The 26,888-nt window shown below is 28.3% G+C and overlaps 1 protein-coding gene across 15 annotated transcripts in view; it reads right to left on the bottom strand.

Annotated features, from left to right (window-relative positions):
* The window catches only part of LOC145276902 (uncharacterized), a 296,930-nt gene that overhangs the window by 86,517 nt on the left and 183,525 nt on the right, over nt 1-26,888 (bottom strand). For 14 of the 15 annotated variants that reach the window (XM_080128348.1, XM_080128358.1, XM_080128349.1 and 11 more), the window contains exons 19-24: nt 26,432-26,624; nt 23,660-23,704; nt 18,195-18,388; nt 16,838-17,107; nt 10,290-10,464; nt 5,048-8,181 (exon numbers count right to left, since the gene is read on the bottom strand). In XM_080128348.1, coding sequence (XP_079984474.1) covers nt 5,048-8,181; nt 10,290-10,464; nt 16,838-17,107; nt 18,195-18,388; nt 23,660-23,704; nt 26,432-26,624 — 4,011 coding nt within the window. The remainder of the gene's footprint in view (nt 1-5,047; nt 8,182-10,289; nt 10,465-16,837; nt 17,108-18,194; nt 18,389-23,659; nt 23,705-26,431; nt 26,625-26,888) is intronic. The other variant, XM_080128350.1, reaches the window with a different exon arrangement.

Genomic DNA, 26,888 nt, shown 5'->3' with positions numbered 1-26,888 from the left:
ACTTTGATATTGCAATGTTTTTTTTTAAAATTTTATTTTCCCGTAACCATCTTAAGTTAGCATGAAATTTACATTTAAAAGCAATACACAAAATAAACAAATAATATTCTAATTTTATCACTTGTATACAGTAATCTGCATTGTATTTGTAGAAATTAATAGCATAAATATTTCATTTTCAAAAGCAGACATTGATTCTTTTAGATTTTTTTTTTTTTTTTTTTACAAAGGCATCACCACATTATCAAGGCCCAGAGGCCACTCAAGGATAAGGGTTAAAGAGTGTACAGTAGAAATTGGTCAATATAGTAATCATTAGTAATGAAAATTTGGTAAATTTAATAACTTATATGGAACGGCTCATCAAGAACTTATTTACTTTAGACTTGAACACAACCATATTGTAGTCATCCGGAAAGCAGGAAAACGGAAGACAATTCCATAGGCGTGCAGTTCTAAGAAAGAAGCTTTGTTCATGGAATCTACGTTTAGGTTTAATTTAAGATTAAAAAACGATTTTGTGAACCAAAGTTGATGAAATGCCTCAATTCAGATTGTGGCATTTAGTCATTTTTTTTAATGTCACATGATTAACTAAGCATTTTATTTTGAAACATAAGACAATTTTCAAGTATTCAATCCATATTCATTTGAAATCAATGTTTTCCTCATTGAAATATAAATTATTTAATTCATTGTGAAAAATTTTGTAAATTATTCAGCAATGCTCCCATATGGGAACATATTTTTGTCTCAAGTTTGGCTTATGGTATAAGCATGAATATTTTCAGGATTTTTTTTTCTTAGCACACCAAGATTAACATTTTAACTTCTAACTGAAATGGGATTTACAGTATCAGGTCAAAAATTAAAATGAAAACAATATTCTGTAAAGAAAGAAAAAAATTATAGATAGTGCCTGTACTGGAAATATTTAAATAGAAATCAATTTTTAAAACAACATCAAACAAAAAAACTTAATTTCAGAAAATTGTTAAAGGAAAATATTAATATCACTGCTGATGTAACAGCTTATTAAAGTCCCAAAATATTGCTGAGAAAAAAAAAAATCAATATTGTTAATATAGACCAGACTCATTTTAAAATAATTCAATTTATTTTCATAAGATAAATTTTTAATGTACCTAAATTTATGAATAACAGGACCCGTTAACTGGCGTTGCCCAATGGTAGCACCCCTCCCTGTTGTTTGCCAAACCCCACCTCCTCATGTTAAAAAAATGTAAAGACATCCCATTTTGTGCCTGGGAGTGGGGTTGTCACAAAATGTGCTGGAAGATTCAGAGTATTTTTCAGGGTATGATTCAGTGCAAGGTATTTTAGTTGGCAAGACTGGAGTTATAGTGACAAAAGACTATCAAACCCTGTGTTCTTTAAAGGGAACTAAATTCCTGCAGTCACCTGTATGTTACCAAATATGAATGTAAACTATTTAATTAAGCTGTAAAAGTAAACATTATAAACAAAACGGTTTATTTAATGGTGAATCTGCTTCTTAAACTTTAGATAGGTTAAATTTAATCACGTTATTATTGAAAATGTAATCATGCGAAAAGCTGAAATAATGTTATTATTCTGAAAGCCATTTTTTACATGGGGAGGGTGTTCAATAACTAATCTGTGCTTCAGCGTTAGAATGTAAGAAAAGTATCATAAAACATGAAGTTAAACTGAAAAAACTATTTGCATCGGAGATCAATATCTACTTTAAAATTTGGTGCTTATGCATTTTTTTTTTATGGTGTGTGTGTATGTGTGTGTGGGGGGTTAAATGTACAATGAACACAATTTAACGTAAAATGAGCCCCCACCTTTTTTGTTTGGGCTTGGTACATGTCAAATCGATTATTAATACCTGGCAGCCCCCCCCCTCGCAAAGTTGAGTGCTCAGCTTACGGTAAATTGTGTTCATTGTATGCTGACCCCTCTCCAAACAAAAGGTGGGCATTTATGTAAAATTATTATATACAAGTGATCCCCTACTTTTTTAAACTAACAGTATTTGATATTTTTTAAACTACTCGTTTGCCGGAATTGTAAATGTTATTTTCATTTTCAACACCCCCCGAAAACCTTTTTTGAAACTAACATTTCTTCATATATGGTAAACTACTTGTTTGTTGGAATTTTAAACATGAATTTTGTTTTTAGCACTCCGAAAAACATATACAAGTTGTAATTTTAAAGGATTTGTCGATTTGTGGAAAGAATCCTCATATTTACCCTTTTTTTTTTGGTTAAATAACATGGAAACATAAATCGAATCAGAAACTCGAAAACCAAATGAAACAAAATATTAATTTCATGCATCCCTAGAAATACTATTGCAGTATCTTTATGAATAAAATCAAAGGTTACTTTAAATTAATTTTTTACCACATCTTAGCATGTGAAATAAAAGCATGATTTGATGTTAGCCATTTATAGTTTATGAAGCAGTTATAATATAAACAAACATGAAAACTAAAATAAAATCGAATCAGCAACACAAAAACAAAATGAGACAAAATGTTTTTCTAAAGCATCCCTAATAACTGCTTAGTAAAAACGAATTACTGCCTCGTTATCTTTATTACTAAAATAAAATATAATTAATAGTTATTTGTCACTGTAAATGAAATAAATGTAAACAGCAATGAAAATATAAAACTCCAATTTCCGTTTTTTAAAATAACACGACAAATAAGCAATAAACCAAGTAATTTGTTTCCTTGGTCGAAGGTGGAAAGAATCCTCATCTATACCCCTTTATTTATTTGTTAAATAATGTGGTTAAGTGTAATTAAAATTTAATGACATTCTCACAGGTATAATAATAGTGTGATGCAATTATATCCATTTATAGTGTGTATATATAAACAAAAATGCAAACATATAAATCGAATCGGAAATTCAAAAACCAAATGAAATTAAGTAATTGTTAAACACATCTTAACATGTGAAATAATAGTGCAATTTAATTTTAGCTATTTATAGTTTGTGAAGGAGTTATAATGTAAATGAACGTGAAAAATTAAAAATCAAATCGGCAAAAAAAAAAAAAGAGACAAAATGTTTTTCTAAAGCGTCCCTAATAACTTTTTAGTAAAAACAAATTACTGTCTTGTTATCTTTATTACTAAAATAAAATATAATTAATAATAATTTATCACTGTATCTTTATTAATATAATAAAATACAATTAATAATTATTTGTCACTGTAAATGAAATTAATATAAACTACAATGGAAATATAAAATTCCAATTTTCATTTGGTAAAATAATGACAAATAAGCAATGAACCAAGTAATTTGTTTCCTAGTGATAAGGATGGAAATAATTCAAAATGTAGTGCGAAGCAATATTTTTTTTTGAGATAACAAAGTTTGTAATCGGAGTATTTAATATTTAATGATTCTACTCATGGAAGCCATGTTTGTGCTAAACTCTATAGTGTTTTTTTTTTTAATGATGTTTTGGTCAATCCGGAATGGCTGAATATGTAGACGTCACCCAATGAGATTGTGAGGAAGGGTAGGAGGGAGAAATCATTATTTGATTTGTGGTAAAGCGTTAAGAGTATGGAATGTGAAAGAAATTACTTGTCAGTTAATGACGGTTCAGACCCAGGAAAGTAAGAAATAGTATAAATGCTTGCGGTGTAGAATGGGGTTGTAAGATGACTTATGGAAGACAGGGAGAAATTTTAGCTACTTCCTCTGTAGGTTATGATGATGATGAAGATGGCGCTGCTAGGAATAAATGTAATGTTTTAATATTACAAAATAATGTGTGTGTAATGTTGTTCTATAGTTAAATAAGCTAATATAGCTAATAGTGTAAACATAATAAATTTTTAGGTGCAATCTGTTTTTGGTCCAGAGGGGAAAAATTGCGCCTCTTATTATATACAAGATAATTTGGGTGAGGTTTAAGTCAATGTTATATTCTTGTTCATTTAATAAAAACCAGAAAATGTTAAAAATTATTAAATTTAAAAAAAAATCTTGGAAGCCATTAATTCAATATTTTTAGATTAAAAACAAAACAGACCCTATAGATATTTTAAAATTCTATTTGGATGTGAAAAAAATTTATTTTTTCAATCTTAAAGAAATCAAACAAGTCTTAAAAAAGACCATATTTAAAGTATTTAAAAAAATTTTTTTATTCCTATCCATATTTCACAATGACCACTAATCAAAACCATCTCACTAAATTACAAAATTATTTCAAAATTAAAAACAAACAAAAAATTTCATAATTATTTTCAACTAAAATCTTTTCAAAGAAATATAAGAATAATATATATATATATATGTATATATATATATATATATATATATATATATATATATACATATATATATATATATAAACCATTGTTATATATCAGTTTCAATGCTCTTTTGGAAAATGTATTTGACACTCTAAAAAAATTGAAATTAATAATATAAGAAAACCCCATAAAACAAAACAAAAAAATTATGTCATTTAATAACAGTTATCTTAATGAAAAAATGCTGCTTTAATACACACATGTGAGGGAGTAAATATAAATAAAAAATTTCAGATAAAATTTATTATTTATTATTTATTTATGGAATAGTGGATAAGCAAGCAACAGACTAGTAGAAAATAAATATTTATACTAGTTTGTTGGCTTGCTTATCCACTGCTTATCAAGGCCTGAAGATCACTCTAGGATAAGGATTAATAAGTGTTAGGCAGATAGTGAGACAACACTGTAATGATTTGTAATGGTAGAACTTAATTACATAAGAGGACAGCTTAACAATAACTTATTTACATTAGAAATGAAAATGAACATATTATAATCAGCTTGAAAGCAATTTCATGATATTGTTTTCCACAGACATAAGAAACTTTGCATATAGTGTGTACCTGACGTAAGTAGAAAAAATAAGCCAAAGTGCTTGAATGTAAAACAAGATTTTTTTTATATATATATATATATATATATATATACATATAGATTATACACAAGATTATATATATATATTAGATAACAAATGATTTACTTACCATCAGCTCGAGGTGGAATAATTGATCTGTAGCCACTTTCTAGAATCAATCGTTTTTGATCAGCAGTGGCAATAGCATGCGGCCGATCCTTAACATGGAAAATGGATTTGATTGTAAGATCTTTCATGTCTTTACTTAGGTCCAATTCCATATCATTTGGTTCCGATTGTTTTGGAAGTTTTTCTTTTTTATCATTTGATGCTTTTCCAGATTTTGAAACAAATTTCTTTTCTTTAGTACTTGTAGGAGTCTTTTGTTTATCCGAACTCTCGGAGCCGCTGCTAGTTGTGCTCTTATTCCGCGACTTACCAGGAAGAAACATAGATAACAAGGAACGTTTCTTTTCTTTTTTGGGAGTAGATGCAGTGGACGAGCCTTCTGACTGAGTGCCTTCTTTGGATTTGTCACCTTTCTTGCTACTCCCAGAAGGAGTCCAAGAAAGGAACGTTTTCGGGGTGGGACTGGGTGCTTTCACTGCTGGATTAGAAGTAGGGGGTTGTAATTTCTGTGGAGTAACATCTGTTGCGGTACTCTGAATGGGAGTTTTGGGGGTAGGATTAGTTTTCCAGAAAGGAGAAGTGGTATAAGGAGTAGACGACAACATAGATGCTGAGTTATCCTGATTGTAACTATCCCTCTTTGAACTGGGGATCATTTTCGTAAGGGAAATGGCTTTCTCTTTCTTTTTAGTATCACTTGATTTGCCTGAACTGTCAGAGCCTTGTTTATCATCTGTTTTAGGAGTGACAGGAAGTATTCGGCGCCTAAATGCTGGATGCGACACTTTCCGAACCGGGCGTGGTTTTATCAACAAACCAGGGAATTGTTCCACAGAACTGATGCTGATTGTTGTAAGAGCATCACTGTCACTTTCATCAGCGAATGGAATGTCATCAATATTTTCAACAACACTTACTTGTTGCTCCAAATGGTTTTCAAGCTGGGATTTTTTCAGGCTAGCATCAAGTGGGATTTTTCGTCTTCTCCCAACTCCTTCCCCAATCGAAGACACATTGGAAGTTGTAGGTTTGCCATTTTTATCAGTCAAAGAATTCCTCTTTGGTAAAGATGGTTCTTTGCTAGATTTAGTATCTTTTTTCTCAGATGTTTTTGTAGGAATGTTGACTGGAGATTTCGGTCTTGTAGGGGTACGGGAAGGTGGAGTGACACCAAATGGTTTTAGAGGAGGCAAACTTCTTTTGAATTCATTAATCTCAGGTAATTTGCGATGAATCTTTGGTTCTGGTGCTAAATCAGTTGGACTACAATCAGGAGTTGCTTTAGGGGCAGGAGAAGACTCTTTGCTTCCAGCTCTTACATAATAGCTCCTGTCAAGACTTTTAGAATTACTATATCTTTTATTGAGTTCTATATCAGATAGTTGTTTGCCAACTATTGTCATATCAAAACCTCTTGTTGGAGCAGAAGAACTAATTGGATATTGCCATTTATCCATGGAACTAGTGTCATCTTTCTTTTCCCATAATGCATCTGACTTTTTTGGAATTTCTACATTTATATCCGTAAGAGATATAGGACGATGATATTTTTCGCTTACGATAGTCCGAGGAAGAGAACGAGCTCGGTTAACGGGTCTACTTTCTGCTGAATTGCTGGGCAATTTTTTTTCATCGAAACTAGATTGCCTATCAAGAATTGCATCAGAAAGAGGACGCTTGCGATCATCATTATGCACAGGTGTTCCTATCCGTGGTGGCTTGATTGGAACAAGGCTCTTTGCAAATTTCATTTCCGGTGCTGATTTAGCAAGCTCGGGATATTCGGGAAGAGAGTTCTCTACTTTGTGATCAAGAGGTTTCTTACTGGCAAATAGTGGATGTCGGTCAGCTATGTCAACTAGCAACGGCTTTTTACTTACGATACTGATAGGTTGGCTTCTTTTTACCACAAAATCAGCATTTTTAGTTTCTGCAAGTCTTTTACTTGAACTTTCTTTCGGCATAGCAGAATCAGAAGGAAGCGGATGTTTCTCGGCCTTTTTACTTGGTGCAACATTCTCAGCGGTTTCAAGTGAGATTTCTTTTTCTTTAGATTTCTTTATATTTTCCTTGTTATCTTCGTGTTGTACCCAATTCATCTCTAGTGGAGGTCCTTTCAACTTTAGATCCACTGGTTTTTCGGGCAATCTTTTCTTGGGTTTTATTTCTATATGTTCTACCTTCTCATTTGACTCTATTGCTTCAACGGCGACTTCATCTACTAAATCAGAATCTTTAGGCACTCCCTCTTCTGCCATTTCCCCAATTTCTTCATGAAGCCTATTCTTGATCTCCTCGCTAAATTCAGTTAGTAATTCATCATCTGATGCATTAGCTGTCGTCTCTACCAAAACCTGTTTATTGTATTGCAGTGCATCATTTAAGGAGCTTAAGGAGGAGTGGATAGAGTGAGTGGGAGTGGACAGAGTAAAACTTGAGTCAGAGCCTGAGCCCTCAGCAGCAGCAGCAGCATTATTTTTCTTTTTCTTCTTTTTGTCTCGTGTTGTTATAAACTTCTCATCAATTTTATTCCAGGGTTCATTTTCTAAAACTGGAGTGGATGTGTCATCCATTCTCTCCAGACTACGAAGTACCGATTCCAGTGTGCCATCTTCAGAGTCTACAATCGTATCATCAGACATCGCAGACACACTTCTAAGAACAGCTTTTTCTGTGTTTGTTGTTTCTGTACTTTTTGATTCTTCTTCACTCGACGGCTCCAAGTGTTGTAATTCTTCCTCCAAATCATTCAAAATTTCATCCGTCTTCACATCTGCAGATACAACTTCTTCACGAACAACTGGTTCTTCTTCAGGAACAATTTTTTTATCTGCTATTTCTTCATTTACAAAAACTTCATCCTCGTCCCGTGTACGTACAACTGGCTTTTCTTCATCACTACTAGCTGATTTCTCTTCTAAGTCATTTAAAACATCCTCCATCGCTTGACTCACAGCCAACTGCTCATCATTTTCATCTTCCAATTCAGCAATTTCCTTGTTGGTATCTGCACCATCCGAATCTCCTTCTTCAAGTGTTTCGGTCTCACTCTCATCAGATTCTTCTGTTAAATTGCCATCTTCTTCATCTTCTTCCTCTTCTTCTTTATCTAGTGATGACTGAGGTATACTGATGCTGAATCAAAGAGAAATAGAAATGAAGATAGAAATCAGAAAGTAAAAACTCAAATGGAAAAATTAATAAAAAATTTATTGTGCAAATGAAAAAGAAAAAAAACTTTTTTATGCAAGTCCATAAAAACAAAAAATACAGAAAAATCTTTATAATGTACATATGCATCACAGAACAAAAATGTCATCTTTCAAAAATCACATCAAATGATCAAGTAGTTTTTTTTATAAAAAGAAATATTTTTAAAGGATTTTAAGTGGTTAATGCGAAATCATTAACATTACAAGGCTGATCTTGTAAGTTTGAATCATTTTAGGAATTATCTACATTTGTTTTTCTTTTCAAGATGGTAACATGAACAGTCTCTTTCTGCTTACTCATATAATTTGATTTTCTTAGTTCAAAATAAAACTATATCGTCATTTTATATGATTTTGGGAATATGACATGTTCATTCTGTGACAGGTACAGACATTACAAAAATTTTTCTGTGTTTTTTTTTTTTTATATATTTATGCCAAACTGTGGACTTGCACCTTTTTTCATATGAGAAAAAAATTGTGAATTGTAATATTTCACTGTTTTCTGACAGTTTTGACATCTTATTGATTTCTGATCTCACCATACGAATTTAGCATGTAAGTAAATTGCTTGTTTTAAAACAAGAACCTCAAATAAGCGATCTAAACATCATTTTTGTGACTAATATTTTTATCCAAATGTTAATAAGTTTATTAAATGTCTCTTTGTCAACCAACCAAACACTAAGATACAGTTGTTCAATTATAAAGTGTATGGAATCATCCCCAAGAAAGGAAGGGAACTCCTTTCCTACTAATTAAATTTCATGTAAATAATTTCTCAACTTTACATCTCTTCATGGAGACAATGTCATCCTCACTGGTGATTTTGTCTGCTTATGTTTTATTTAAACATCCTAATTAATTATATTTAATTATATTGTCCTCGGCACTAAGGGGTTTTCATGTTAAATTTTATGCAATTATAACCAATACTTTTCAAATGTCTATGCGTATACTATTAGTAGTAATATTATAGATTGCAATAGTAATAATGTCATTTTTATCTCCCATGATACTTTTCTTATATGGAGGATAAGGATTAATGAGATGATTACACTGACAAGTAAATAATATATTATGAGGACTGAAAATCTTCACATACCACCCACTACAAAACAAATTGATCCAGAAAACAGCATTTCTTTCTCATTTGTCAGACATATTGTTCATAGAATTTGAGGACTAAAGGACAAAATAAGAGGAAGTTACAAAGTGGCTAAAAGTAAACCCAAGGTTTACTTTCTACTATTCCTAAAACTTAGCATACAAATGGTCTGTCATGCAATTCTGCCCCATAGTTTTGAAACTTATTTTTCATTAAATTTAGTAATAGTAATAGTATTAACTATCCTGTTTTATATCAAACTTTGGAGCCTATAAAGAAACAGATAAAATATGTTTAATTAAAATATAGATTCCTTTATATAGTGATTTCAAAATGTTTCTGAAACTCATCAAGGTACAACAAAATAATGTATCAGAGATTTCAACTCATTGAAATTTATTATACATTAAACATACACAACATATTTAAAATACAACTAAAACAAAATTCAATGTATCATCTTATGTCGATTCATAATAAATATTTTACTTACTTATCTTATGTTGATTTATAACAAAAATATATTAAAGTCAGTGATTATTGTTAATAATTTAATAATCTCTTCATTTTTAGTTCTTTTTGTTAATTTTATTTTTCCAGATTCTTTTTATGATCTATATGTATTGCATAATTGTTAACAAATCAACTTGTATTCATGTTTTGCCTTTATTGAAAGAAAACTTTTTTTTAAAAAAATTCTGCAATAGTTTAATAAAACCAGTCTTTGACTTGGAGAAAAGGATATATTCCTTGGCCTCCTGATAGCAGGAGTAGTGCTGTTAACAATACCTCCGAGATTTTCTAAAACATCACCCATTTATACTCCTTATCCAGCTACAATTACTGTCAACAATTTCTCCCACTCTCTATCTGTGCCTAAATCTAAATGCAAATTCCATGAATAAAGCTTCTTTAAAACTCACATTTTTTCCTTCAGTTCCATTTGATCTTTCTTCACAAACAACGGTGAAAATTTACGTGCTGGTGGTTCTCTTGTTTCCGATTGTTGAGCAGCATTCAAATCGAGGGTTGGGTTAAAACCTGCAGTCACTGTCATAGGTTTCGTCTTCTTTTCATCTTCATTTGATTTACCGATTCCTATCATGAGAGCATCATTCCATTAGGCCAAGACATTTATCAAAAAGATAGTTAACATTTAGTGAAAATAAAGAAGAAAAAAAAAGAGTATATAATGTTATTTTCAATGTGCGGTATTCTTGTTATTTACACTATTTACATTTGTTCAGACTGTTATCCTCATCTTTGTTGTGTTTTAATATTTCTACTATTGTATTCTTCAAACTACTTGGACTGTAAAATGAACTGAGAGGGGACTAAAAAAAAAAATTTAGTTCAAAATTCCTTGATGTTTACCGATAACAGAATATACCAGAAGAAGGCTGGAGAGAACAATGTCTAAAACAATGTGAACATGACAATAATCAACAAGACAACAGTCAAAACATGTAAATAATGGGGGGGGGGGTCAAATTTGTGCTTGAAAGTATTTCAATAACAATATAAAAAGTACATTAGAAAATAAAATATCAATATTAGATTATAGATCATAATAAAAGAGAAAAATATTAAAATTGTTATATATATATATATATATATATATATGTGTGTGTGTGTGTGTGTGTGTGAACTAAATCTATTGATTAGTGAAAAAAATTTTGTAAAGGATTATTTAAAAAGCAAAAAAACTTGTGTCTTCATATTCTAAAAATATCACTATAATAATATAAGCAATAATCATGGTATAACTTAATAGTAATAATATTATTAATATATAGGTGAAATTTTCTTAAATTTTCATCAGTTAGCTTCCAAATAAGACTGTTTCTTTATAGATCACAATATAGTGTCAATTTTGAAAAGAAAAAACTTTTTAAAAATTTACCACACAATTAAATTCTTTTAATAGAGCAATACAGTTTTAAAAGGAATTACTTTACAGCACTAGAGTAGAACATTTTAAGAATAAAGAGGATGACATCACAAATAACTGTAAAGAACAAACATACAAGGTCATTTTTTCTTTTTAATAAGATATTCAAGAGAATTTGACTGGTATGTTCCTATTGTATATTCTATAAGATGTAGACATTTATATATACAAAAGTTTTTTTAAAAAATTGAAAAAACTTTTATAAAACTTATGTAATCCAAACATTTTCTTGTATTTGAGTGTATTTATAGATATCTTCATCTTTATAAAGTTAGTTATGTTTACATGTTTATATATTTGTATTCATTTCAAAACTAGTAAATGATCACCATGAATTTTGAGACACAGCTGGTAAAGAAGGAGGTCAAAATGTGGATTATATTTAGTTTAATTTAGTTTTATGCAAAAGAAATAAAAAGGGCGTAGAAGCCCTTTATGTAAATTCAGATGACTCCAACTTTTGTGAAATTTTAACAATAGGTATAATATAAGTATTAATGAATGTTCCTCAAATTTAAGTTTATTTGGAAGGGTTGGGGGGTAATAATATAGACACAATAATATATATTAGATTTGCATCAGATTAGATCTATAGTCATTAGACACCACTGAAACAAGATTCCCTGAATTCAATTTCTTTATAAGACTCCTTAAGCTTAAACTTAAAATTTCAAACATTTTCTAAAATTAAACTCAAGTAATGAATCTTGATCAAAATTGGAATAAGGATTGTAGACATAGGGTTTAGTATTATTATATTTTAATTTTTGTAAAGGGACATAAAAGTATTATAAAACTGTTCTGTTTGAGGAATTAATTTAACCCATCTTGGGACGGGTATTCTTCTAGTATATATATATATATATATATATATATATATATATATATATATATATAGTCATTCATTAAAAGTTGAACTTGAGTTTTTGATTAAAAAAGCAACTGAAAGGGGAATAATAAATTTTTAAAATGATTAGTGCTAAACAATAGGTGAACATTATTGCAGTCTAAATGAATTGATCCCTTGTCACATTGGATTTGACTACAGTTAAAAACTGATGCTTTAATTTTAGTGAATTTGTTTACTAAGCAAAATATTTGTTTTATCAATTATTCAAATTAGAGCTTGATTGTTGTATTGCTATCTTAATTGTTGTATTACTATGACAATAGAAAAGTAAACTTTGTAAAAATGAAGAAAATTAGTAATCAATCTATAACAAGTGCATAAAGCATTGGGACAGGTAAGTAAGGAATAAGGCACAGTGCAATAGGATTACCACAGCCAATAAGTAAAAAACTCAAGAAGAGCATAGAATGTATGCAAACGATTGGATAAATTGCTTGAGTGGACATTTAATCTAAGTGAGACTTCATAGGCGAATTACGTTTATAAAAATTACTTTATCTTTCAATATATAAAATCTGATTTTAATTTTTGGATGTATACATTAAAACAAAAAATATTTGATTTTGATTCATCAGTTCATCTCACTAATTGATGTAGCATGTGAAGAACAAAAATATGCCATTCAATTTATTTTCTTCAAAAAAGTACTTTATCCAGGTCGGATTTTTCTTTTTCTTTAGCAAGCCTCTTTAAGAACAACTAAGTAAACTTTGAATTCTTTTAGATATAGTTTCTTTCCTAATGTCTGTGTTTATACTCATAAATACAACAATCTAACTTTGATGGGAAGAAAATCGATGTTACTAATTTCTCTCTCTCTCTATATATATATAGAAATTCAAGAGACAACTTCACATCCACTAACTTACCAAATTTATATATTAAACAATAAAATTTTTACAAGTTCGTTGAATCTAAAAACAAACTTAAAAATTGGCTTATAGATTCATATGAATTATACATTTAAGAGTTATTTATATAATTAAAATGTCAACATTTTTGTAAGATGCCCCCAAAATTATAATACTTTGGAAAAAAAAAGTTTAATAAGAAAAACAAGTGAATAATTAAAGTAAAACTACTTTCAGGCCTTTTAAAATCATCTGTCACTAATACTGCCTTTGATTATTTATAAAAAAAAGAAAAATTGCTTCTTATTATATATATATATATATATATATATATATATATATATATATATAAAAGCTGACACTTGTGTACTCAACAGAGAGATGTAGTGACTGTGTTAACACTGCCGTTTCTGTTAAATATTAATAATAACACAATCTAATTTTTTGTGAAGGGTGGAAGGAAAACAATACTACTACACTATATTTATAAATTTAAAAGAAAACTTCATTTTTCCACATAACATTTCAAATTACAGAAATTTAAGAAATAAATTGACATTGAAATTCTGGTTCTTAGTCTCTTATTAATTATAAATTTAATAGTTAAAAAAAATTATACAATTTAAATTTCAACATTCAGTAAGATGTACAATATACTTATAAAATAATATTTTGGTAAAAAAGAAATAAAAAACAGTGGCATTTTTTGCATTCCTGCTTTTTCTTATGAAAAAGTTTTTACAAACAATCTTTTCAAAATTAAAAAAAAATTATTTGTGAAAACTTTTGAAAGTGATATTTCTTTCCTATATTCAGTTATATTACAGAAAAATTTCTCTTGGTTAATGTGCGCTGTGATTGGTCAGTACGATATTCAAATTGTACTTAAATGTATGATTATTTCAGCAATCATTTTTTCTGTTACTATATATTTTTATGTTTCAAGTGTGTGATATTCCACTCCAGGATGCAAGTCTGCACCAATCAATGAAGTTCAGATTTTCCAGGTGAGAAGGTCTGGTGCTGCAAAACATCTCTCCACCCAATAGAATGCCAGGCAAAAGTAAATTTTTGACAATTTGCTCTTTGCATTTAATCAAGGTGTTATGGCCGCTGAAGCTCTTCATGAGATTTGTGCTCTGCATGAAGAAAAAGAAATGCCTCAAAGCATAACCCATCATTAATTTTTGCAATTTAAAATTTTTATCTTCTGTGGATCACACACTTCTTGACTATTGTGTCCAATGAATAATGATTGAACTGACTTCCACATAAAATTACTATAGAATTGGTGGAGCAGATGGATTGCGATAAAAAACTGATGAGCCACATTCACTCAATAATCAAGTTTAAGAAACTTCATGAAATTTCTCAACTAAAGATATCATTTATAATTTGTTGGATATATAATAAATCATCTCTGAATATAAAATTAAAATTTTTTAAATATCTAAAGATAATGTAATTTGGTTAATAACGGCATATTTGATGGTTCAAAAATGACAGTATGGAGAACATCTCAAGTTGTTATTAACAAGGTTTGCCAAAACGTATGCTTCAATCAGAAATAAAAACTGAATGAAATTATAAACATGACTATCTTTACACATCTAAATACAATGAAGAAACAAACAATTTAATAAAAAAATGTATGTCTATTTTTGCAGGTTTATTAAGTTCTTTTGAGTATCTTTATAATTAGGCATTTTTAATTTGAGGCTAGGCAAAGGAGAAGATAATGCCAGAGGATAAATTGATTTGTGACTATATTGAATTTGGCCTCCTACTTTTTGTTTCAATTGTTATTTTTATGAACAAAGCTGATGAATCATATTCGTTTACGATGTGCATTTATTCTTAGAATCAGCTTTTAATCCCTCAATTCACATTTTGACATCCACTAAAGCAATCCGCCATTTAGATCAGTTTAAACAGAATAAATCACAAGAACATTCAATGTTATACACATTTACTGTTTTATATAACTCATATAATTTCTTTGATGAAACTCATTTAGTTGGATGTATTCATAATAAAATGAGCTAATTTCTACTTGATCATTCTTAATTTTCTGATACAAAATGAGTAAAGGGCGATGATTAAAGAAAGAATAAATAACAATTGTTTATAAAAATATTCTTTTCTTTTTGCTCTGAAGTAAATTGATATTTTACTTTTATTTAGTTTGAGGAGATGGATTCAAATTTTCAAAGTTTTACTCTATGTCTTTTTTATTTCCTCTTTTTACTGGCTCATTTAGTAGAATGATCAATGTCCACTAATTGGTTCAATCATCAGTCAAGTCATATCAAGACACCGAATATGCTTCTTTGCTAACGCTCATCATTATAAGGTGAAGATCAAGTGTAGCAATCACAGGAAAGGAATGGCACTATCCCAATCATGTCAATGTAGTAACCAATTCTTTGGGTCACTATTGATTGTGGTTGATCCATTTGGTTTTTAATTCATAATACAATGTGTTCATTGCATACAATATTAAAAAAGACATATTATAGAAAAACAGATAACACCGAAAGCAATAAATATTACACAGAAAAAAAACTGACAGAAGTTTTTTTGACTTGCACATTTTTTGTGTCTAACACATGGCAACATATAAAATAGATATTAAACCTAATATGATGATTATGATGTTTAATTATTTTGGCTTTTATGAATACAGGTTCATACATGTATATGGAAACAATTAGGTGATGAATGAAAAAGAACATTTTATTGGAAATCAGAATCCTAAAATTTAAGTAGAACACCAATTTTTATGCCTGCCTCAGTGTTTTATAAACTGGTGTAATTTATAGTCGGTAAACTGTCGAAATATTGTAGAGTAAGAATGGTGTTACATAATACTTAGAACTATAACATTAATGCAAATTACTAATGAGTTTGAAAGCAACAAATTATTTTGTATATATTAATATTATGAGTGGAAATGATGGACATTAGGATATTTTCAGCACTAATTAAAGTTGCAAAGAATGATTGACGCCATATTTCAGGTCACTCAAAAATCATGCATTAAGAAATTTAAACAAAGCAACATATTTTTCAAATTGAATTAAAAAATATAAAACAATTTAAATTTACTTCTCACAACATATCTTATTAAAAAAAACAAATATGTTTCAATTTGAAAAGTTAATTTAATCAACCTAATTCGTGTGCTATGTCCAGAAATACAGAGAAAATAAAGGACAAATGAAAATATAGCATTGAAAATAGGTATTTTCTAAAAAAAATTTATTATTGGTTGATAAATTAATTTGAAAATTTCTTGTTTTCTTTTCATACATGCTAAAACTTATAAACTTTAAATAAAAAAATACATTTTAGAGTAAAAATAATTTTTCTCCAAAAAGACAAATGATAAGAAATTGAATTGGATACAATAATTGAGACAGGATGAAAAAAGAAAGTTTTTGTGCTTTTCATTTTTCAAGTTGGAAGAATTATATTTTTCTAAAAAGAAATTAAATATAAACTCATTTTTAGGATTAGTTTATATTTTCTTCAGGAGTTGGGATTTTAAATAGAAAAAAATTATTCAAATCAATTTGAAAATATATTTTTGATTTATGTTTGAAAAGGCATAATGTTTAAGTAACTTCAGTTATAGTGTCATGATAACTTGTTCTTTTCAGTGGGAAGCATAATTGGGGTGCTGCAAATAAACTTGGTTAAAAAGAAATGTAGCTATAAAAGCCTTGATGAATTCTTGATGATTACACAAAACCTTACCAAAAAGAAGTTTTGCATCAAGTCGAACTGGCTCAGGAGGTGAGGCAAAGAATTTGGCTCTTGCTTCCATAAGACTAGCAGGACTAGTTGGAGAACGGAGTGGGGAGAGAGGTTCAACATTAGAAACTGGTTTTAAGCTAGACAGTGGTTTCCCTCTGCTATCAGTCAAGTCATCTAGTATAGCTTTGCTCTCCGTGTCAGGAGGGGGAGTCTGGTCTTTCATTGTATCATCTGCATCATCTGATGAGGATCCCTTTTCCGTCTCAGTTTCTAAGGAGGAAACGACAATGAAAAATTGTGCATTGGCTAAGGTAAATAGGAAAGCAAAGGGTAAAAATAAAGAAATAACTTGTTTGGTGCTTTGCTAACACAAGTCAAATATCTAAAACACAAATGAACTGAAATATTTTTAATAGTTGTACCATTACAATACTAACTTACCAAAAGTTATTACCATTATTATTAATAATCAGATAAAAGATTTTAACAATTAAAACAAAAAAAATGTTCAACACTACTTGAATATTAATTTGTATTACATGTATTAAAATATTTTTCAAATTTTTATTTTTTCAAAGTCAATATATTTTTGTCAGACACAACACCTGAAACACAAAATAATTTATCAAATACAAAAAAAAAAAAAAATGTTTTTGTAATGACTAATATGAAATTTTTATCCTCCTCCATTTTATTTAATCAATTTTCATCAAATAACAAACATAATAGATATGAACATTTTAAACAAAATATTAAGTTTTACAATCTAAAAGAAAAAAAAGATTTTTCTACAAATACAATTTTATTTTGAATAATTTAATCTAAGGATATTTATTTCTTACAGATTTAATATTTTTTAATTATACTCTTTTTTCCTGCATGAAAAATAAATTTCTATTTTCAGATAAAGTACTGAATTGAAAATAAAAAGTGAAATTTACAAATGAAAAAATGAAAATTCTACTAACAATTTATGAGTTATGTAATTTAATTGAAATTGTCGCCTAAGATTTTATTCTATCTTTTTAAAAATGAACAATATTTTTTGGTAAAAATAACTATGAGAATTTCAAATTCAAATTGATAAATTCATTTACAATTTATAGAATATTTATTTTTCATAAATTAGTGAGTTTTTCAGTATTTCTAATATCTTCTATCCTGATAATCATCTAACATAAATAACTACAAAACTTTGATCCAAACTATTAAAAAAAATTTATAACTATTAAGTTTTATATTTAAATTGAAAACTATTTTCTGACCAAATTATCCAATATTCAATTGAAACTGTGGATGTCTGATTTATTCAATGTAACACTTCATAACATTATTAGCAAATCATAGAATATCTAACCATCTTCACTGGATTCTTCTGTGCTATCTGTATCTTCATATTGAATTCTGCGTTTATCAGCCAACTTGCTAAGTATATTTTCCCTTGCTTTTCGTTCTTGAAATGTCTCAGCTAACAAACATGCTTCTTCCCATGTTAATACACGGCTTGCATCATCATCTAAGTCCTCAACGTCAGCATCATCTTCACTGGTCCTGTTAAAATTAAACAAAACAATACCATGGAAAATCATGCTTTTCAGAAGAATTTTATTTCAGAAAAATGCTTAATACATAAATGCACAATTCCATTGTTTATTTATATTTACTGAAGCAACAGTTTCGATTTTTTTAATATAACTTACTTTTAAAAGGTGATGAAAATTACTTAAGCACAATAATTTCAGTTAGAATATATTTTATTCAAATTTGAGAAAATTAATCATCATTTGGATAAATGAAATAAGATGCACAAAATATGATAAAAAATATGTTTATATACTAATTAAAATGTTTAACTAAAAATATGTATTTTATAGAAAGTAAATTTATGAAGAGAAAGCATGCAAGAATGAATCAAATTAATGCATAAAATGATAAAATCAACAAATTGAAGTTTTAAAATATTCAATGTGAGAAAAATTAAGCTATGAGGGAGGAAAATCAAAACTGCAAGCAAGTAATTGAAGAAATTATTTGATAAAAATCTTAATGGCTTGAACACTTAAAATATTTTACTCTGAGGACATGCATTGCTATTCTCACTGATTGGAGAGGAAGGGATGAATAGCAAAATTCTGATTTCTAGCTAAGAAAAAAAATTAAATTTCATTTAAATACCCTAAACCATTTATTTCAGTGATTTATTGTCAATATATAATGAATGTCAAATTGTTAATGAAAAAATTATGCATTACTCACATTTTATTAAAAAGCTTAAACAAAAATATAAAATATTTAAATAAGTCATTTATTAGATTAGTCTTAGAATGCAGTGATTTTTTCTGTGACTTTTCCTCCATAATCTTTTTTTATTATTTAAATTATAATCTCCCTCATCTACACCACTGATCTACATTCCCCTCAGAACCTATTTATTATCCATTACTCATAAATCTACCACACAGTATTCTTTAATTCTATTTTATGCATGTCAAACCATTTATTTTTGTATCAAATCATTGATAGTATTATCAAACAAACAGAAAATCAAATATGTTTAGGATATGTATTCACTTTCAAGAGAGTAGGAAATTAATAAGTAAATATTCCAGTTAATATTTTATATTAGACGTTATCCTATGCAACAATAAAATCATGGCAAAATAGATTTTTCTCAAAGCATACACTGAAATTTATTTTGAAATATGAAAGACATAAAAATGGTTCCATTATTATCTAGAGGAATCAAGAAAAATATGAGGATCATTTTGTTCTACTATGCAATGAAACATAAGTATAATGTGTGGATTGATGCAAAAAAAATTTGAAATTACAAACTTATTTGCATATTTGTAATGAAATATATACAAAAAATGCTGCATAAAATAAAAATTAAATGCTGAGGAAAATCAATAAAATATTAAAAGGTTAAAAATAACATTTAAAGAAATAATTTGAAATGGTTGGAATTATTTTAATTAAAATATTTTTGGTTAAACTAGTACTTTTTTTAAATTTTAAGTTAAGGATTACATTTTCATCACATGGGAATTTTGCATTCATTTACAGTCACTTCATGCAGAATGAATAGGGCAAAAATATTCAAATATTCATGGGAGGAGTGAAAAAAAAATACATGCCCCAAATTATCTTAAATGGAAAAAATTAACTTCAGTATTTGTGTTTTTAATTTATAATTACTTTTGGTGCTACTCAATGGTTACAAATAGATTGAATATGGATGACACACACACGTACAAAAAAAATAGCAAGAAACCTTTGATATTCTTACTTGTTAGGGAAAATACTATTTATCAAAAGTTATAGAACTTCATCTAATAGTTTTGTTTTTATAAAATAAATGTAACTTTTACCATGTACCAAATATCATCACCATTATCCTGATATTTAAAGTAGACAATTCCCCTTTTTTTTTTCATATTTATACAACAAAAAAAGTTGATTTCTCTCACAAAAGTTTGAATCATCTTCCTTAACTTTTAGAATGATTTTTGCAACGTTTTCTTTAATTTTTATTTTTTACATCAATATTAAATCTAGGTGTAACCATGGAGAAGCACTTTACTTTTTAACAGTTTTCGAAAGAAAATAATTGTATGCTATACATTGAAGATCTTTAAAAAAAAAAAAAAAAAAAAAAAGAAACCGTATCATCTCTCTTGGTAAAAAATCATGAGCATCAATTAAAAAAAGCAGTTTTTCTTGAAATGACACTTTCATTCATAATCTATAAATTGTTCTCCTAAAATGAAAAGTCAAGTTTTGATATCAATAAGAACTAGTATATCAGTTAATATGTACTTGGTGACAAACATATCATTATGAATAAAAACCTAACACATCAACTGAAATTATATTACAATATTTGTCTATACCGTTTTATAATCACACTACCATTAAAAAAAAAAAAAGCAGTGTATTTTATTTCTATTTTTCATATTGACCATTTTTGAGGAGTGGAGAATCTTATCGGCTTAAACTGTTAGAATTTGTATATTTTGTATATAATAAGCAAGTAGTTTTTTAATGTTTTTCATTTAAAATATTACATGATACGTGTGTCATCAGTTTTACCTACCTATGTATTAAACTATGGAAGTACAAAACGCTCATTTTTTTTGTGTTTGGTGCATGAGCCAATAAGGTTCATGAAGCACACTATTGTAAACAAAAATCCTACAAGAAATCCAATTCAACAACAAATATGGAAAACTCATAGTTTAAAATGTATTATCGAATATCTAGTAAATTAGCATCCAGCAAGACTAAAAAGACACAGCCATTATACAATATTTCGCAATTTTTAGATCATTAATAAATCAAAAAGATTATTTGTTGAGACAAAGATACAGGAAACAGATAAGCACATCAAAAAACACCAACAAACACACAGCAGATGAGACAATCACAATAAGTTTAACATGACAACAATGAAATATAACACAGAATTACCACAGAGAACGGAAAGTATCAGATTTAATTAAACATTTTTGTATTTCTTATTTGAAGAGATATTTGTTTTTCAGCAATGAACCAATTTTTCTGGAATTTACTTTATAAATTTGCGTTTTTAATTAAATAAACAATTTTGTTAATATCTTTGTATTTATGTATATTTTAGTGAACAAAATAATTACTTTTCTGAATTTTTTTATATGAGGATTGATTATTCATATTATTTGGATTCTTTGGGCTACCGTTTTCTACAAGGGTCTGCAGAGCAATGGTTAGAGTACTTGGTAACAGTTGTAAGTTACATTCTTTTGAAGGTTAAATCCTCAGTGCAAGCAATCGAAAATACAATTGTGAATTACTTAGGACTTCTATCCAGTCATGGTTGATGGAATCAGAGTATGCTACCCCCATGGATTAAATAAAGGGTCCCATTTGAAATTCTGTGCAGGTTCCCAAATTCAACGTCTGGAGCAGGTCAGAGGTTACATCAACCGAAATGTGAAAATAACACTCAAGATACTATAACAGTAGTCCAAAGAATTCAAATAATAAGAATTACTTCCATCAATTTCTCATGTTTTGATTCATATCTGTAATAAGATTGTATGTTAATGAATGCAGAGTCTGAATAACTGAAAATATAGGTTAAGAATATTTTATCTGAAATCTCTAAAACCCAAAAGCATCCAAAATCACAATGCAAAATAATTCAACATAGTTTACATATTTCTCAGCTGATGTGCAGTTGTTACGCTAAATTTTTTTCAAATTCTGTTTTTGATACAAAATATTTTATGAGAAATTTGAATTCGACTTTCCCATAAAAATGTCACATATTTTAGATTGTGTATAATAAATTATTAAAAATTAATATAAATTTACTTTCAATGTTTATCTATAACATCTATAATTATGACAAAGAAATAAAATAAAAAAGGCTGCAATTAGCATGGGTGCACTATCATAGGTACAGAAGACAGTGAAGAAACACGAGGACAATGCATATGTCTTTTCATCAATCATGACCGATACAATGTATTCAGTGGTTTGTCTGAAACAACAAAAAAAATTGCCCCGCTCAATGTGCACGATTGATACAAAAATATTACCACTATCTGGTGATTTATTACAACTTGGTTCAATGTTGGCATCTCAGTCAGTCATGTTTTCATATAAGAAATTTGATGATCATTTAACTTGATGTTTCTGTTAAGACCCTGCTTTGCCCATTTGATATATGGCAGTAATACTTTTCCAATTATGAAATGTAAATGGATATCATAGATGATTGAGCTTAGGTCCTAGTTTAATAGCTGTCCCATTTTATAGATTCAAATACAGATTCCAAAATTGAATACACTTCCAGTCCAAAGCCTTCCAGATAAAGCATTTCCAACCTGTACTTTCAAAAAAAAATAAGCAAGAGATTGGGTTTTGAAGAATTTGCAAATTATAAATATATATATAAAAAAAAGTGCTGTTTTCTTCTTTATAATTTTTATATGAAGTAAAAATATTTAATTATTAGACCATTAAATAATATGAAAAACTGAAACTAAAAAAAAAAAAAAAAAAAACTCAGGTGAAAAGAAATTTGAACTTTGTAGCAAAAACTGTTAAAATTTTTCTCCTTATTTTCAAATAATTTTATTTGGAAAGGTATTTAAATCAAATTTGTCACTTAAAATTAGAGACAAAATAATTATCAGTGAAGGTAGGTTCTAATCATAAGTCAAAAGGGATAACACTGTCAGAGATTTGTATCGCAGATTCAAGTTCAAGAATCCAAAAATATATGTAAAATAAATGGTATCACAAGTTAAAAAAACTCGAACTCCATATGATTGCGCTTAATGAAGGTTGAATTAGTGCCTATGGTGAAGGTAACACAAATTTCAAAAAGGAAAGTTTATACAAAGGCAATATTATTTGTATTCTTTTTTATGAAAGACGATTATTATTTTAAACAGTCGAAAAATAGATTTTTTTTATTTCTTGTATTATAAATACTAGATTTGAATTAAAATGAGCTTGGAAACATTGATAAATTGGCTTTGTATAAACTTTTCTTTCTGAAATTTGATTTAAATGCTATTAAGTTATCTTTTTTGTTTCATTGTGATTTAATTTCCATTTGAATTACTGGTGTGAATAATAGTGAACAATGAGGAAGTGGACATGCACCAACATAAAACAAAGCTTTAAAAAAAAATTAAAAGTCCATGCAAAATGGAAACATCCAAATGGAACAACAATCTGCAAGGCAAATGATAGTAAAATGACAATAACAACATCAAATCAATTCAAGTTACAAAAGAATTTTGAGGCAATGAGTTTGAAACGTCATACCACTGTGACAGAAAGTCAGACAGCTCCAGATCGGAAAGCTCTTCACTGGAATTTAGAAATGAGAGAATACTTGGCTAACACACATATTACTGTATTTATAACTAAACAAAGAAATAAAACAAACTTATCTAGATTAGTATTTGCTATCTTCATCTCTATGACTGAACAAAATAACCTATCTCTATTTTTTACAACTAAACAGTATAAAGCAAAGTGTTATCGGTTTAACATGAGAAACTACTGTAAGAGCAGAAATAGAAGTCAAAATGACTTAGCTTAAAATAGTTATTTTTATCTTGGTTAAGTAGTTATGGTTTGTTGAAGAAACAAATTCTTCACATAATTGAGTTTTCTTTTTTACTGGTTCATTCTGCTTCATTTTCAACTTTCCAGTTTTGAACAAGATTGTAGCAAACCCATTTACACTAATAAAGGTGGATTAAGATTGGCTAACAACCAACAGCTCCATCATCCCAATGCATATTTCAGCTTCAATGGATCTTGTTGGCCTCTTTCTGCTCTATAATTTTCTATGAACAAGGCAATTCTTTTAAAATTAATGTATACTGAAATATAATACCCGTTGTAGATGATTAATTCAACACAAGTTGTTATTTTACTCATAACTGGAATAAATTGCTTTCTTCATTGGATTTGAACTTAAAATATTAATCAATTTGAGCTGAAATAGAATTCCATTTCACAATTATTTAAGGTTTATCTGTTGATTTTATAAAATTAAAGTAACTCCAATATCCTTTTGGTGGTTGAGATAAAATTGTATCCAAAATGTTCAGTTTTTGTTATGGTCTACTCGTGATCTACCCTATTTCCTGACTATATGGACTCGATAGTAGACATTATGCATGGAGATTATGATGAACGATGAGAATTCTTTGCTATTCTGAACTTCTATAAATACACTCTTGTAAATATACCATCATGTTGTTTTATTTATTATCGGCTCTTCAAGGCCACAACATTGTCGACAAGAAATTCTGATTTATTTAGACACAACATAACCCATACTTATATCATACCCCACACTGGTCTCATTCTTGTTGCCAATATTGTGTCCAGGTTATGCTATGTCTGAATAAGTCAGAGTTCCTTGTTGCCAGCATTGTGGCCTATAAGGGCTGTTAATAAATAAGACAACACGGTGGTATATTTACAAGAATGCATATATACAGAAGTACAGAGTAGCATGTTACAGAAGACTGCTCATCCTTAATTGTAGGCTTCTCTATACATAATGTCTAGTATCGACGATATAGTAAAAAAAAAAAATAGGGTAGATCACCATCACATATTTTTATTTGTATAATGAATGTCAATAAAAATAAACTTTCTGCAATAACAACTAAACAAATAATTGTGAATACAATTTATTTGGAACATTTTCTTAAAGTGAAAAATAATCAAATTAATTAAATAGTTTATTGCTGCCTAGAACTGGAATTAAAACAGATTTACAGAGGAAGCTATAAGTTTTCAGAATAAGAAACTAACAACAACAACAAAGACATAAAAAATTAGTTTCCCTACATTAAGAAATTTGTCTTGAGCTATTTGTTTTAAATAACATTTAAATACTTAATAAATCTAAATTTTGATAACGTTTGTTTTTTTTGTCATTTAATTTAATTAAACAATTCCGTGTATTTTATTATTTTGAACCAACATGATTTCTCCTTACAATTTAAAAACTCAATAATGCAGAGTAAATGTAAAACTTCATGAAGCTAACAACAAAAAAGTTCTTACAGTTTTCATCTATAAGTTTCTGATTCTATAAAATAAAAATCAATTAACTTGTTGATAACAATGATAAATGAACCATACCAATTTTATATATTTGTTGTTTTTTTTTTGTCTAAAAAGATGTTTCCAGAGAATATCCTTTCATAGCATTGCCAGCATTTATCATAATATTAACAAAATGCTATTGGTAATTCTTGATATGGTATTGATAGATTAGTAAAAATTGCTCGTTAACAATTTCAAAAATAGAAAATATTCTAAAATTTCTTGAAACAATCTAGTTTACTTTTTTTACTTTAAAGTAGATTTAATTTTATTTTCACATCTGTCCAACTGTATCTTTAATTTCATTTAAGTACTAACTTAACATTATGGCTTCACATTTTCCTAGCAATTTATGAGCATTCAGCATTATCAAATTTTGATTAAAAATTAAAAAAAAATAAGCATTTAAGGTACCTTCTTTTATTCCAATAAAAGAAATTAGGAATTAAATTTTATTTGCAATAAAAAAAAAATTACAGGAAGCTATTGGCACACATTAATCTCATTTGCATTATTGTAATCTTTAAATATTCATATATTTTTATTACATTCTCCATTAGCTTCAGATTTTACTTAGCTTCATCCATTTTATGGCATATGAATTCCCTTTCAAGTTATTTAATGCTGAAAGAATGTTTAAATGTAAATGATTATTTGAATACAAATTGCTACTTTATCCAGAGTTAATGTGGGAGTATCTATACATTCATTTCCATTTGATAATACAATATATAAGTAAATGCAACAAATGTAACTGGATCTGAATTAAGCAGATTCCATACTTTATATTGGTATTCATTCATTCCTCACACACCTTAGATATTCTAAAATGAATATTGTAAAAATAAGAAAAAAAAAACTTACTTCATATCAGCTATGATCACAAATAATTTTGTACATAAAAGAAAAATTGAGGGTGAATTAAAAAAAATGAGCAAAAAAGAAAAAAAAAAGGTTTCTTACTCAGAGTCACTGGATTCAGAATCTTCATCCTCTTCATTCAAATTCTCTTCTGACATAGATGAACTCAAATTATGCAATGTTTGAAGTTCTTCAGAATCTTCAGGCACGCCACCAGTGGCATTCTCAAATTCTACCCTCTCTGGGGTATTGATCTTCAAACCATTTTGATTTTCTTCTTTTGTTTTTATTGATGCTGAAATTAAATAAAACACAAAGGATTTTTTTGTCAATTAGGTAGTATGATTATTTATTTTAATCATTTAAGTTTCTTTAAAACACATGCTATTTATTTTATTTAAGCAATGTAACTTTTTGATTATCCCAAAGATGGTTATAAAAAATAAGCATAAGTTTTTGAAAGATAAATTTCATAAAAACATTGGTGTTTACTAAAAAAGGGACATACAGAATACCATACCATGGTTCCAATCAAAGAGTTTTGTCAAGTTGTTATTTT

The sequence above is a fragment of the Euprymna scolopes genome, chromosome 5, assembly GCF_053919585.1.
Source record: "Euprymna scolopes isolate OS-2025 chromosome 5, ASM5391958v1, whole genome shotgun sequence".
Lineage (NCBI taxonomy): Eukaryota > Metazoa > Mollusca > Cephalopoda > Sepiida > Sepiolidae > Euprymna > Euprymna scolopes.
The sequence above is the reverse complement of the archived record's forward strand: the minus strand, read 5'-3'. Positions and strand labels throughout refer to the sequence as shown.